The following is a 14,636-nucleotide window of genomic DNA, read 5'->3' as shown; positions in this document are numbered from 1 at the left end:
AGCCGTACAGCAGTGGGATAAATCTGAGCCACTCGGGGTGACGAGACTTCATTAGAGAAGAGAAAGAGAGAATGGGTAATGCCTCTGTAGTGTACTAATGGAAGCAGAGTCCTCGTTAGCCGAGTGTGAGGAAAGATCCATCAGCAGCATCTCCTCCTTTCGCTCGGCTTACAAGGGGACCGAGAGCGAGAGAGATTTAGACTCCCATAAGGAAGCACTGGCAGCAGTCTCGCAGCAGGCTGGCTAAATTATCTCACAGGCGAGAGGCGAGACACTTGCCAAAGCACAGAGGAACTTGTTAAAGTCCCCCTTTTAGAGCAAACCGTCGACTAATGTATGACTATTGGGCCATGGTCAAAAGTTCAGGCCCTGCATATGTAAAAAGGTAGCGGAGCACCTGAGGCAGAATCCTGGGGAAAATAATTGAGCTAAACTGCTGAAAACGCGCCGGACTGGATCCCAATGAAGCGGGGGAAGGTGGGGTGCTGATTGGGTGGCTGTGATTTTCCCGGCAGCTTCATGTCCCAAAGCATCAAGCAGCTATTAGATGCCACAATACCCAGCCGTCTAAGAAATGTCAAACCAAACATGCTAAAACAGCTGTTTGACTACACAAATGAAAAGGTTACAGAGGCTTCGGGGACCTACAGTACTTCACATAAAACCACATAGGAAGTATCAAAAATGACCTTTTTTTGACATTGAGCAAAAATGTCTAACGCACATAAAGCATTAGAGATCTAATAAAAACAAAATTTCTTGGAAAAGTAACAACATTTGTTTACGGAAATTAGTAATTGGGGAATTTTTGGATTTGGATTTCTGAGCAAGTAACGTCAATTGCAGTGTTTTGTTGTTTCTAAACCTATTTTAGTAAGTCATTGTATTAAATTCAATGCTACTACAATACAGTATATTTTAGTTGCAAATTACTTTCTCATCAAAATGATTCCAATGGCAGAGTGTTTAGAAGGTTACTTTGGAAATGGAATAGGTTACAGATTACAGGTTACCCTATTTAAAATGTAATAAGTACTGTAACTATTTCAATTGTTTTATTAAAGCAATGTAACTAATTACATTGGATTTCCTTTTTGATTACTTTTCTAAATTTCTAGTGAATGTATTCAACTGTTAATCATTTTTACTGCTTTTCAACTGTAAATCATCAACACTGATTACTGTCAGACTTTCAAAATCACTTAAATTAAAATTATAATAATTTAATTTGAAAGCACAATCACCACAAAATGTAATTACACATTTTTTCTCAGTAACTGTAACACATTAGTTACATTTATTTTGTAATTAAATTACATAATTCCGTTACATGTAACTAGTTACTCCGCAACACTGCTGGCAGATTTGACAAATTTGGTTGGTTATAAATTGTATCCTAAATTGTACATTAAAATCCTCAGTGGTGAGTTTAGTCAATGCAATGATCCATTTTATCCCTGCTTCTCGCTGACAGGACGTCTGTATGCCAGGATAGATCAGTACCGTCATTCTGCTCAGCACAAGAGACCACTTGATTATTATGAAGAGAAAATGACTCCACTCTTATCGAAGCTAAACACATCTGGAGATCAGCATGGGCCTAATGTACAACTGCAGGCCACAAAGAGAGCAAGAGAGATGCATGGCAGAACATATCTGATGTACCGATTATAGATGAAAACAGTCATGAGAGTTACAGTCAGATATCAGTCCTGCCTCTTTCCCAATTAATTTTTATCAACTCAGCAAAACTGAAAATTATCTACACATTACAAGATGAGATGATGATATTCGGTTTTATGAATTACACTGCAACATCCTCTGCATTTTAAAATGGCATCTGCCATCTTATTGTTATTTTGTTTTAATCTCAATGAGTTAAACAAATAACAATGATAATAAATCGATTAATTAATTATTATTGTGATGCATCTATGCATTAAACTAAATGGAAGTGTCCCACTCAGATGCAATAAAACAGCAAAATAAGAGGTTTTATTCTAGATTTGCGCAGTTATAAATCACCTACAGCTTCTTGGAGAAGACAAAGGTGTTTTCCTGAGCTTGGGTGTAATATCGTTCCAGGCTCTTCCTGTCAACATTCTGCAGAGCTTTGCAACCTTGAACAATTTCCCAGCATCCCATATGAGACTGCAAGCAATTAAAACGATACCATCTTCAAAAAAAAAAAATCCCTCAAATGAACAAATCCCGGTTCAGAAACAGCAGCAGACTTTCCATGCAGTGAAAAGCCTTGATCCACACCGACGTCTATCAAACATGACTGACAGCTGGAGAAATGAGCGGTTTTGAGTTACGACTGGGCCGCGCGCATAAACTTCTGACATATTCATACCCATCTCTTTAATACATAATCAGCTCAGCTGAAATACTCAAAACCTGCCTTCAGAGTTTTCAACCAAAATTAAAACAAAGAATACATCAAATGCATTGTGTGGCCTAAAGCATATCAGAAGCGGAAGGAAATGCTTCAGGTGCGAGACAGGCAGATACTTTATGATTTATGAGGATGTTGAATTTTATAGATTGTCTCTGTAAGTGTATGTGACTCACCTCTTCGGGCTAAAACGGGAGAGTGTTGCCTACAGGAAGAGCTGCCCGCCTGATTTATGCGGCGCCACACACACACACACACACACACACACACACTCACTCACTCACGCTAACTACAGGCGATTCCTGCTAAAGAACCCAAAAACATGCTAGTGAAACTTTCTTGGACTACAAAAATTCAAGCACCAACCACTGTACCTGAAAAAAGTCACTTGAAATGAGGAAAACAATCATATAGGTGAATGACAAAAAACACAATAGCTTTGTTCTTCACTCTAGCAAGCTGGTTCCCAATGAGAAGGCCAATGCAAAAGGCAGCATAGTTACACTTTAAGATATCTTTGGCTAGGGGTGTTCCGATTAATCGGCTACCGATCACTATCGGCTGATAATCGGGGATTATTATCGATAATAATTTGGGATGTTTGATCTCATAAACTGATCTCAAGCTGATGACGCTGCCGTGAGAGGTTTGGCATGACATGCAGTGGCCCAGTCTCAGTCTCTGTCCGGCACGGGTGAAATAATTATAATGCTGAAGGTGAGGTACAGTTCATATTTCTTCATTAAATAACTTATAAAGTAACTAATTTTAAAACTTTCTGTGAGACAATTTCACAAACAGCGTGAGTGAATCACTGCACACTCTCTCTCTTTCTCTCTTAAAATGCGCAAATGGCTTCAAATCAAATCGCGTCTGGCTATAAGTGACCTGCACAGTTAACACAGGAATTGTCACTTTCACAATCGAGGCAGTGTTGCATCGTCACTAAAGTTTATAAATTGCATTTCTTTTTAATTCTTGCCAGTGTTTAAACCATTCAGCACTCACGCGCTCTCATGCACACTCGCAGCGCACACACATAACGCTTCACACACACTCCGTTTGCAGTGCGTATGCGGTGCGTATTTTTTCCGCGCTCATGTTAACGGATTAAAGCGTTCACTGCACACGGTTGCGGTTAGGCAGTGCGTTCCAGGAGCGGTGTGTCTGCAGCAGTGCAGCGATTGTTTCCACACTGAGTTTGCTGCACGCGCTGAATTAAAGTGACTGCGCATAGTTTGCGGTAAATATGAAAACGAAAATGTATTACGCCATAAATACATATAATTAAAGTCTACTGTGTTTCACAGTCAACACACATGGCTTGTTGGCTAGTTTTAAAGGAAAATAGCACTTTTAGATAAACAAGGCAATAATAGGTAGGAAAACAATGTTTTTATGAACCACAGGATTGCTTGTAATAAAGATGTAAATGCAAAAGAAAAGGCAGTAGAGCTGAGTGTTTCTGTCAGTGGTAAAAAATAAATAAAATTATAAAAAACAAGGCTTTAAAAAGATCGGTATCGGTGATCGTATCGGCAGATACTGCTTTCTGTGATCGGCCTCAAAAATCCTGATCGGAGCACCCCTATCTTTGGCCAAGTTGTAAGGCAGCATCACATGTATTCATCCAGAAAAGGAATACCAGAACATTGTGACAAGCTAAGTGGAAATAAATTAAGTAGAGAGAATTATAAGTAATATATTAAATGTTTAAATATATTCAATAATTATAGATGCGCAATATGTATATCGGTACCATATCGGTTATCGGCCAATATTAGATTTATTTATTTAATAGCACAAATAACTCAATAACCTTTACCATTGATAAATAACCCCAAAATTGACCGATTTTTCATACTGTACTGTAAAATGTAACTTTCAACATTTAAAACAACTGGATTTTTATTATTTTTTTGTTTGTTTGTTTATTATTTTAAGTTTAGTTTTTATTTATTTAGACAAAATAGTATATCATTTTTAAAGCCATTTCTTGGCTATTGGTCATAGCATTAAATAAAACATAAATAAATAAACAAACAAACAAACAAGTTTATCGGTATCAGGCAAAATTTTTATATCGGTGCATCCCTAATAATAATATATTTAATGCAATACCAGAAAATATAATCAAAAACACTTAAATTAAAAATGTTTAAATAGAAATGTTCTATTACACCCAGCATATTTTTATGCTTCTTAGGGGCTATTCATAAAATAATACGTTTTTGCGTTCTACTGCGCTGCTTTTCCATTGTTTTCGATGTAAACATGCTCTAGACAAATGCCTTGCATCTCGTACATATCGTTCAAAAAATGTGCACATAAAGCTTTTGTGATTCCACTGCACTGCATCTCATGTTTTTAAATTCAAAAATTGCACTGTGTAAGCAACAATTCAGAGTGTTGTGTTAGCTTAGCATTAGCATAGTAACATACTAACATCAGACTCATCAAAGTTGCATATCAAGTGAACCATATGCTTCACATGAAGACAGTTAACTGTGTGACGTGTTGTTGATGTCTATGAACGTAAGTTCAAAATCGGTTGCCATTTCAGTTATGATGCTAAAGTAGCATAAGACTCAAAACTCATGAACATACTCAACCTTCACACTAAATCAAGTGAAAGAGGGAAATCTCTTGCTCTTACCATAGACTTGGTAAAGGGTCGTGCGAAGGTGAAGAGCAGGGTCATGAGCCACCAGCTGCGGTGGATGGAGGTGTACATCATGTTCCCAGGATGTAGTGCATTACAGGTGACGCCGTGGGGCGACATGCGGCGGTGCAGCTCGCTGGAGAAGAGGATGTTGCAGAGTTTGGCACGGTTGTAGGCTAGCATTGACCAGTACTCCTTCGGTGGAGGTGAAAGCAGGTTCAGCTCCACCTTCCCACACGAGTCCACCAGATCTGTGAACCTTCACAAACAACAACGAGCAGTTCATATTAAAATCAAAATTGAAGACACAAAGATATTTTGAGAAATGTCTCTTTTGTTTGTTTTGTGTTTTAATTTGTGTCTTATTATATTAGTTATGGTTTTGTGTGATTTTTGTGGGGTTTTTTGTGTTGTTGTTTTGTGTTGGTTTTTATGTTTTGTTTTGTGTTTGTTTTTATGTTTTGTTTTGTCTTGTGTTGGTTTTTATGTTTTGTGTTGTATTTTTATTTATTTATTTGTTGGTGTTTGTTATTTTTTTTAATTTATTTATTGTTTTGTTTTTGTGTGTTGGTTTTATGTTTTGTTTTGTGTTGGTGTTGTGTTTTGCAGTTTTGTGTTGGTTTTTGTTTTATTTTGTGTTAGCTTTTACATTTTATTTTGTGTTGGTTTATACGTTTTGTTTTCTATTGGTTTTGTGTTTTGCTCTTTGTTTTGTGTTTCTTTTAGTTGTTTTTATGTGTTGTTTTGATTTGTGTTGTTTTGCTTTTTTTGCTTTTTGTGTTTTTTTTCTGTAGGCATCTTGTTTGGTTTTGAGTCAATTTTTTTGTGTTGGTTTTTTGTTTAGTTTAGTGTTTGTTTTTTTTGTCTTTGGTGTCTTGTTTGGCATCTAGTTTGGTGTCTAGTTTAAACACTCTTTAAAATCTACTTTTGTGTTCACAGAAGAAAGTAAGGGTTTGGAACTTGGAAGGTAAATAAATGATAACAGAACTTTCATTTTGGGATGAACAATCGCTTTAAAGACAGTAAATAGTCAATTGTGAACAAATGGACAAAACTGATTTCTCACAGACTACAGTCTAACTAAAGTCTCACAGTTTAACAGGCTGGAATAACCTCCAGAATGTGAGACAATGGAGAAATTAACTAAATGAGTTTTGGCAGGCCAGGTCTGACTTAATGCAAATCAAAGCTACGACATGATGTTCTTTAATTGGCTCTGACTAAGCTGTTAATCGCCAGATGTTTGACAAGGCCCCTGAACACAAGATGTATTTTCTCAATGTGTCCTTGTGTGTGTGTAAACAGTCCCAAGAAACTGCAGTGAAATGAATGTTCCCTCCCCTAGTGCGGATCAGAGTCCGCAATTGCATTCAACATTTACCTCTTAATTATACACTTTACATAACAACCAATCAAAACGTCACGTTCACTGTATGACGAGCTCAGTGCGGCCCATGTTGCTGTTTGACACGTTACATCTCTGCTTGGGTAAACAACAACATCTGCGGGCATCGCAACGGTACAAATACTAAAGGTGTGAACTGTGAGAGTGGGAAACTAGTTAAAGGAATAGTTCACCAAAAAAATGTACATTTCGATATCAATTATTCACCCTTCTGTTTCCAAACTCAGTATGAAATCACCACATTTTTCCCCAAAGAATGAAATTGCAGGGTCTATCAAGCTCAATAAATAAATAAATAAAAGTATTATAACAGTGGTCCATTTTTATCTAAAAATGGTCCATTATTCACAAAATAATTTCCCTTGTTGTTATTTGTGTATGCACACATTCTAACTTTACACATAAAAACTAATAACATTTGGCATCAATTATGTTAAACCTTTAGCAATATGGCAAGTTTGAATATGAGACAATTTTCTTGATATTTAAAACAAAAATAAAAATAATAACAATTTTAATATAAAATATAAATACATTCATTTATTTGTTTGTTTGTTTATTTATTTTTAAGTGGTCCAGCTGACTATTCAGATGAAACGGGTGAACATTTAAGTCATTATTTACTATGGAGGGGAAAAAATTACATCATTCGTGGATATTCATGTGGCTATTCTACGTTGGTGCATTCAAAAGGGGGAAACACAATGATAATTTTGGTAACTGCAACAATGAAAACAAAAAGCTTCATGCTAAATATTTATGTATGTATGTATTTGTTTCTATATACTAAATCCGCATTCAATTTCAAGTGCTGTGTGACACTGAACACTGTTTAAAACTCCTTTTAAGTTCCAGTGAAGAATGAAAATCAGGTTTGGAATGACATGGATGCAAGTAAATAATGACAGAATGTTGTTTTTTTTATATAGTATTTTTGGCTGAACTACCCAGTTGAGCTGTTATATATCTATCCCCACTATTCCTCTGCACATGTTGACTTTGTCATCACCTCACGGCCGGGATAATCCATACGGTCTTCCCAGCAGAGGCATTCTGGGGTGGAAATAGTCTATTTTCAGAGCAGAAGTATGAAAAGGTCAGGTCAGGCTGGTATTTAATGACTGCAGTATCCTGCTTTAAAGAGACTGAAGTATAAAGGCGTGAATCTGGTGTGAGTTTTCAGAGGTGAGTTTCCTGTCCACGCTATCAGTGTCCTCTTGTTTGGAGTCGGGAGGCAAATGCCAGCACCTATCGGTCCTGTCACTTAAGCCCCAGTGCTACAGCGCAGATAAACGTCCCCGCTGGTCCATTTTATTCTTCCACCCTCAATTTCCACAACCCCTCATTCTTTCCCTCCCGCTTTCCGTCACTCGCACGGCCGTGTCAAGGTTTAACGGCTCTTGCGGCTTTGGGAAATATAATCTCTTCCTGGGTCAGAGGTCAGACTGGGAGCTCAAAAGGCCACATATTAATGAGATGAGGTAGGGATCAAAAATTATCAGGTGTAGCAGAGAATGATAATAAAAAGAAGAAAGGAAATAAACTGTAAAAGTTAAATGGAGGAGTTACTGCGATAACAAGTAAGTGATTTTACTGTTGGCCAGAGCGAATTGAGATTTTGTTCCCTCGTTGACACAAGGGGCTTGTTAATCTAATGGACCCTCACGCTCTCGGAGCCGAAAATGTTCTTCAAAGCACTTTCATTTAATAATCACGTTACAGGAACAGCAGGCCCCAAATATTAGCTCTCTTTTTTTGCATACTATCTGTACTGCATACAGTATACACACTTTTTTCCACGGCGATGAATCTGAGAACAGAAGTGGCCCGTTTTTCAACCAGGATATCAAGGTTTAGCTGGTAAATATGGTCCATTTAGCATGTGCTGACAGATAAATATATCAGATAAATATCAGATAAATATATCAGATAAATATATCAGATCAATCAATCTGGAGACATGAGCGACAGAGGCTGTTGGTGAAGCGACAACTGAGAGAAAATGGATGATTTTACATGAATGCATGAGAGATGAAATGAGGGAATGATGGGAGATCATTTAAAGTCTCACCTGTGAGACTCTGAGGAAACCACCACCACCCGAGCCGGAGCGGAGTGCCGCAGGACGTCCTGCAGGAGCTGAACCAAGTGGAAATGGCCAAGATGACAGATCTGAAAGGCGGTTTCCAGCCCGTCCTCCGTTAAATTCCAGGGCTGTGTGCAAACCGCTGCATTACACACCAGGATGTGCAACGGCCTTCAGAGAGAGAGAAAAAATAGACATAGATTGAATGAAAATAACACTTTCTTGCCAAAAACAAAAAAGCAAAGGCAAAAAAAATAAAACAAACCAAACACCACAACATAAAACAAAAACAAAAAACATAAAACCAAACCCAAACTATAAAAGCCAAAATAAATCCATAAAACCAAACCAGAGCCATAAAAAAAACAAAAACAAACCCAACCAAAAATAAAAAATATGAATCAAAAATAAACCAAATCTAATCAAACCAAAGCCACAAATAAAACAAAAAAAACATAAAACCAAACCGAAACAAACCACGACAAAACAAAAACGAACCAAAACTAAACCAAGTCAAATCAAACCACAAACAAGACAAAAACCAAGCCAAACCAAGACAAAACCAAAACCATAAAATCCAATACAAACCATGAAACAAGACAAAAACAAAACACAAACCAAAACCACAAAACAAAAACGAATCAAACCAAAATTCATAAAACCAAACAAAACAACAAAACAAACCCATGAAAAAAACAAAACTCATAAAAAAAACAAAAATCCCCAAAACCATAAAACCAAACCAAAACAAAACAAAAAAACAAACCAAAACCACAAGCAAAACAAAAACCAAGACAAAAACAAAACCATAAAATCCAAAACAAACATAAAACAAGACGAAAACAAAAAATAACAAACACAAACCAAAACAATCCGTGTATCATTCGATCATTCGTTTTTTGGAAAAAGGAGCCGTTTTCTCATTTTTCTACTTTCAATATTAAATCAAAACATTAATGATCGAATGATACACAGATTCAAAACCACAGACAAAGCAAAAATCAAACCAAAACCCATAAAACCGAACAAAACCACAAAACAAAACAAACCCATAAAAACAAAAAACAAACAAAACCCAAAAAAACAAAAAGAAACCAAACCCATAAAAACAAAAATCAAACCAAACCAAAACAAAGCCATTCAAAACCCATAAAACCAAACACAACCATAAAACAAAAACAAAAAAACAAGTGCTGAGTAAACAAATCAAGCTAAATTAGGGATTCATGGAATTTTAAAATGCACAAAAACATTCTTTCAAGTCTATTCCAAGGTCATTCTGGGCAGATGGACGTTCATCCATCGGCGTGAGAAAGGACGGAGATTTCTGGAAAGTCCAGGCAAGATCATTTCTTTGACAGAGTCGCTCCAGTGGTCCTGAAACCACGGCCATACAGCAGAATAATCTGAATCCACCCCACCAATTTTTAATTTCTTCCATTAGAATTAATTACGAAGCCCACAGGCAATTTGTGTACTCCATATTTAATACTGCCTGCACTATTAATTAAAAACTGGTTGCTGGAAAATTAATGGAGGAATTGTTATGCCCCTGCTTTAATGAGTCTTCTCTATGACATTAAAAAAGTACACTTCACATTTCCCTTCAGGTTCAATGTGGAGAGACGCGTGCATCAGTGGAAAGGCACAGGATCACGGGAAATGTGCAGAGGCCACGGTTACACATGTGCTTCAATTAGAAACACACAGCGTAACAAACACTGAACAGCACATGCTCTAGTTACAACTGACCAAAGACCAAGCACAACAGTTTTTATTCTTTCTCTCTTTTTTCTGTTTCTATGAACTGCAGAAGTTCTTGTTTCTGATTATTGTACAGCATGACATGGAAATAAGAGTTATCACTCTTCAAAAGCTATTCATTGTTTTTTTCTAAATACTAAAAAATATTTTTAAGTTTGTTCAAAGTATTATTATGTTAACTAAATTAGTGTTTTAATGTAATTTTTAATGTAATTAAAATAATAAATATAATATAATATGTTATATATAAATAGTAAAAACAAGAAATACATAGTTAAAATAAATGAAATATATTTAATAATGTTTCATATTTAAAGCTATCTAATATATTTTAAAATATATTTTAGCTTTTTAGTTTTAGGTGTTTATATAATATAATATATATTTAATAATAGTTAATATATTTAAAGATAGTCAATGTTTTTTTCTTCTAAATACCAAAAAATATTTTCAAGTTTGTTCAAAGTATTATTTTGTTTAGTAAATTAAAGTGTTTGAAATTAATTAACAATGTTTAATTATTAATATAATAGAATCAATTTAATATAACATAATATGGATACAAATAGTAAAAAAAAAGAAATACATATTTAAAATAATGTATATTTCATAATATTTCAAATTTAATGCTATTCAATATATTTTAATATTTTAAAATATATTTTAAATTTTTTAGTTTTATGTGTTTCATATAATATATAATATAATAAAATATGTAATGTAATGTAATATGATATGATATATGATATATGATATGATATACGATACGATATGATATATGATATGGTAAGATATAATACTAGAAATATACAATAAAAATAAATACAATTTAACATATATTTAATATTTAAAGTATTTAAAACTGTTCAACTTTTTGTTTTGTGCTCTTTTCTAAATGTTACCAAGTTTGTATTATTTTGTTGAATGAATTAAAGTGTTTCTTCTTCTTTTTTTATTTATGGTCTTTTTAATGTCTTTCTATGACAAGACTGGAGAGTGGAGAGAAACTTAAAATATGTGGGAAATGGTTTCTTGAGAAAACAGGTGAGAAAATCATAATCATTAGCAGTTCTACTGCATGCAATTCTAGTGTAAATCGTCTAAATGAAAGGTTCTGAAAGTGTGTAGTTGTGGGCCGATCCAATAACAGGTTAAACTGCAAATGGACCAAATGCAAAGAAAATCACTCAAGTGCCTGATCAGATCGGGCACACATCATCTCTCTCAATAAAACACACCCGGTACTCAGCTCAGACGCCCAAAGGGCAGCAAGACGCCGCGGGACCCAAGAGAGCAGTTCAGCTCCCGCTGGAGAACATGACTCTCTGGAAACATCTGCGGAGGAAACAGATCTGCTCTCCACCACTGACTGACAACCTCACAGTCATGGGCACAGAGCCTGGCACACACACACACACAGATCTCTCTGGGACTTAATGAAGCGTGGACTCAAAAAGAGGGAGTGATTGTACCTGCAAGAGAACACCATTACACTTTATGACTTTCACGCTTGTGTTTGAAACCGTGTAATGGAAGAGGAACATGTCTGTGATTGCTGGTGAGCGGCAGATAACGCATCCCATGGGCTCCGTGAGACTCTGATATCACCCCGAAAACCAGGAACAACCTACACTCCTGCCTCTCCTTAACATCACAGTCAACATTTGCTTCAACAAACCAAATTACTGTGCTGTTCAGACTATGACAGATTCTGGTTGCTTTTATTATTTGCATTTAGTATCACAACCCACCAGCTGAGGACCACTGCTTCAACAGACATAAAAGATACATTAAAGTGTGCAATTAGAGTTATATTTCACCTGCAGATAGATAGATAGATAGACAGACAGACAGACAGACAGACAGACAGACAGACAGACAGACAGACAGACAGACAGACAGACAGACAGACAGACAGACAGACAGACAGACAGACAGACAGACAGACAGACAGACAGACAGACAGACAGACAGACAGACAGACAGACAGACAGACAGACAGACAGACAGACAGACAGACAGACAGACAGACAGACAGAGATAGATAGATAGATAGATAGATAGACAGACAGACAGACAGACAGACAGACAGACAGACAGACAGACAGATCAAAACCAAAAAGAAATAAATATAAATAAAAAATAAACCAATTCTAATCAAACCAAAACCACGTACAAAACAAAAACCATAAAACCAAACCAAACCGAAAACAAACCAAACCTAAACCGAAAACAAACCAAGTCAAATTAAACCAAAACAACAAACAAGACAAAAACCAAGACAAACCAAACAAAACCAAAACAATGAAATTCAAAACAATCCATAAAACAAAAACAAACCGATATCACAAAACTAAATAAAAAAAAACCCCATAAAAAAACAAAATAAAAACCAAACAAATCCCCAACCAATACCACAAAAGAGAAACCAAAACAAACATCCACAAACAAAACAAAAGCAAAAACCAAACCAAAAGAAATCAAAATCAAAACACATTTAAAAAGTAGAAAATAATCACTGTATTCACGTTGGTTACAAATGGTTTTGAAAAAATGTTTATCCAATTTTTTATAATAAAAATAAAATATAATTTTCTCACAATTTGAATTCAAATGTAAGTGTATATAACATTATTTCCAAAAGTTATGATTCTTTAAAATTTAAAAATAAAATTATATAAATGTCATTGTATAATAACTTGGCAACTAACTGAAATGCATTTAAGCACTGAAATTACCAATTGGTAAATAAATAAATCAATTTCTAAAAATAAAACTAATACTACAACATCAAAATAAAAAAATGATTCAAAATATCAATAAAATGTGCATTTGTATATAAATAATACAAAAATAACACAGAGTTGAATTGACCTCGCCATATCATAAAAAGGTCTGATATCTCATAATTTCCGATAATTCAATTTTTTTTCTTGATTATGACATCAGGAAAGTTGCACCACCCAGACACAAAAAATATAAATTAAAAATATAAGTCCATTCAAGTCACCATATAAATTTAAATATATGTCAATAAATAAATAAATATGTTAGTGACTCTTTGATGTTGGACGAGTAAAAGCCAAGGGTCAATTACCAATAAACCACATAATAACCACCCAAAGAAAAAAAAAAACCTAGCAACCTTTAAAGTTGAAAGTGGCCCCTGATGATGCAATGGAGGTGTTTTAAGATATCGTGCACCACAACAGTCTTCCTTTGAAAGAAACAGAGACGATTTCTTAAACAAAATCTCTCTCACCTAAAATTTAATTTCGCTGGTCGATCTGAAAACGGCTCTCAATGGGAAGAAGCGTTGTTGTTTGCATGCTAATCCTGCTGTTGTGTCGTATGATTTAACAACTCGCAGCACTCGCTCTGAGCCGCCCCCCGCCGGCCGTGTCTTCATAAGCAAAAAGCTAACAAATGGTTTTAATAGCTTAGCCCACATAATGTAAAAACTCCCTTTAAACTTATTAATGCGAACGGGGGGGTCTTCTGCAAATGTGCAATTTACGTGTCGGGGCGAGCGGGGGCGGTAACGACCGGACGGGGAGGAATAATGCTCCATACTTACTTTAAAGAACCCCCAGGGCATGACCTTTGACCTCAGAATAATCTCTGCCCATAAAAGAATGATTGCCTTTGTCTCCCTTCACTCCGACCGGCCGTCATTAAGGGGCCGCGTTTATGGGCCGCCGAGAAATTTGTGGGGCTAACAGAGAGACGCTTTAAAATAGACAGACACGCATAAACAGACGGCACCCACAAGCATGCGGTCGTTACTAAAGCCACGTGTCTGTAGAGGAAAGACTTTATAGGCAGCGAGATGTTAAAAATAAACGACGCACACCTATGGACCGCTTTGCTATGAAGTTTTATTTTTTCCTCACTACAAAGGGTTTCTAATCAGTAAGATAAAAGCTTCAAACAACGCATGTACACTGCTATATTGTTTACGTTGTTTATGCTTTGATCTGAACGTAAACAATGTATCCGCGTACATGCGTTGCATACGTTGTTTACGTACAGTATATGTTACACTCCAAAATGGTGCTATAGGGTGGCGCGGTATGGGATTACATCTCTGCCGCAATTCTGCGCGCGAAATCAGCAGAAGAGGAAAAATACAGTGCATGCATAATTATTATGCAAGTTGATATTCTGATCATATTTTTTCCAAGAATTTTCCAATTCTAAATGACATCAATCTTAATAACTACTATTAATCTTGTATTTGAACATTTATAATTGATATATAATTATTAGCAATTAGAAATATTCAAAACTAATACAATACTAGAAATTGCAAAGTTAATGC

At 35.7% G+C, this 14,636-nt stretch overlaps 1 protein-coding gene across 3 annotated transcripts in view; it reads right to left on the bottom strand.

Moving 5' to 3' along the window:
• Positions 1–14,636, bottom strand: part of LOC107669551 (WW domain-containing oxidoreductase-like) — a 265,566-nt gene that overhangs the window by 174,042 nt on the left and 76,888 nt on the right. For all 3 annotated transcript variants that reach the window (XM_016461832.1, XM_016461831.1, XM_016461830.1), the window contains exons 6-7: positions 8,537–8,722; positions 5,055–5,319 (exon numbers count right to left, since the gene is read on the bottom strand). In XM_016461832.1, coding sequence (XP_016317318.1) covers positions 5,055–5,319; positions 8,537–8,722 — 451 coding nt within the window. The remainder of the gene's footprint in view (positions 1–5,054; positions 5,320–8,536; positions 8,723–14,636) is intronic.

The sequence above is a fragment of the Sinocyclocheilus anshuiensis genome, unplaced genomic scaffold (genome assembly GCF_001515605.1).
Source record: "Sinocyclocheilus anshuiensis isolate Anshui unplaced genomic scaffold, SAMN03320099.WGS_v1.1 scaffold580, whole genome shotgun sequence".
Taxonomy (NCBI): Eukaryota; Metazoa; Chordata; class Actinopteri; order Cypriniformes; family Cyprinidae; genus Sinocyclocheilus; species Sinocyclocheilus anshuiensis.
Note: the sequence above shows the minus strand (reverse complement) of the source record. Positions and strands in the feature narration are given on the sequence as shown.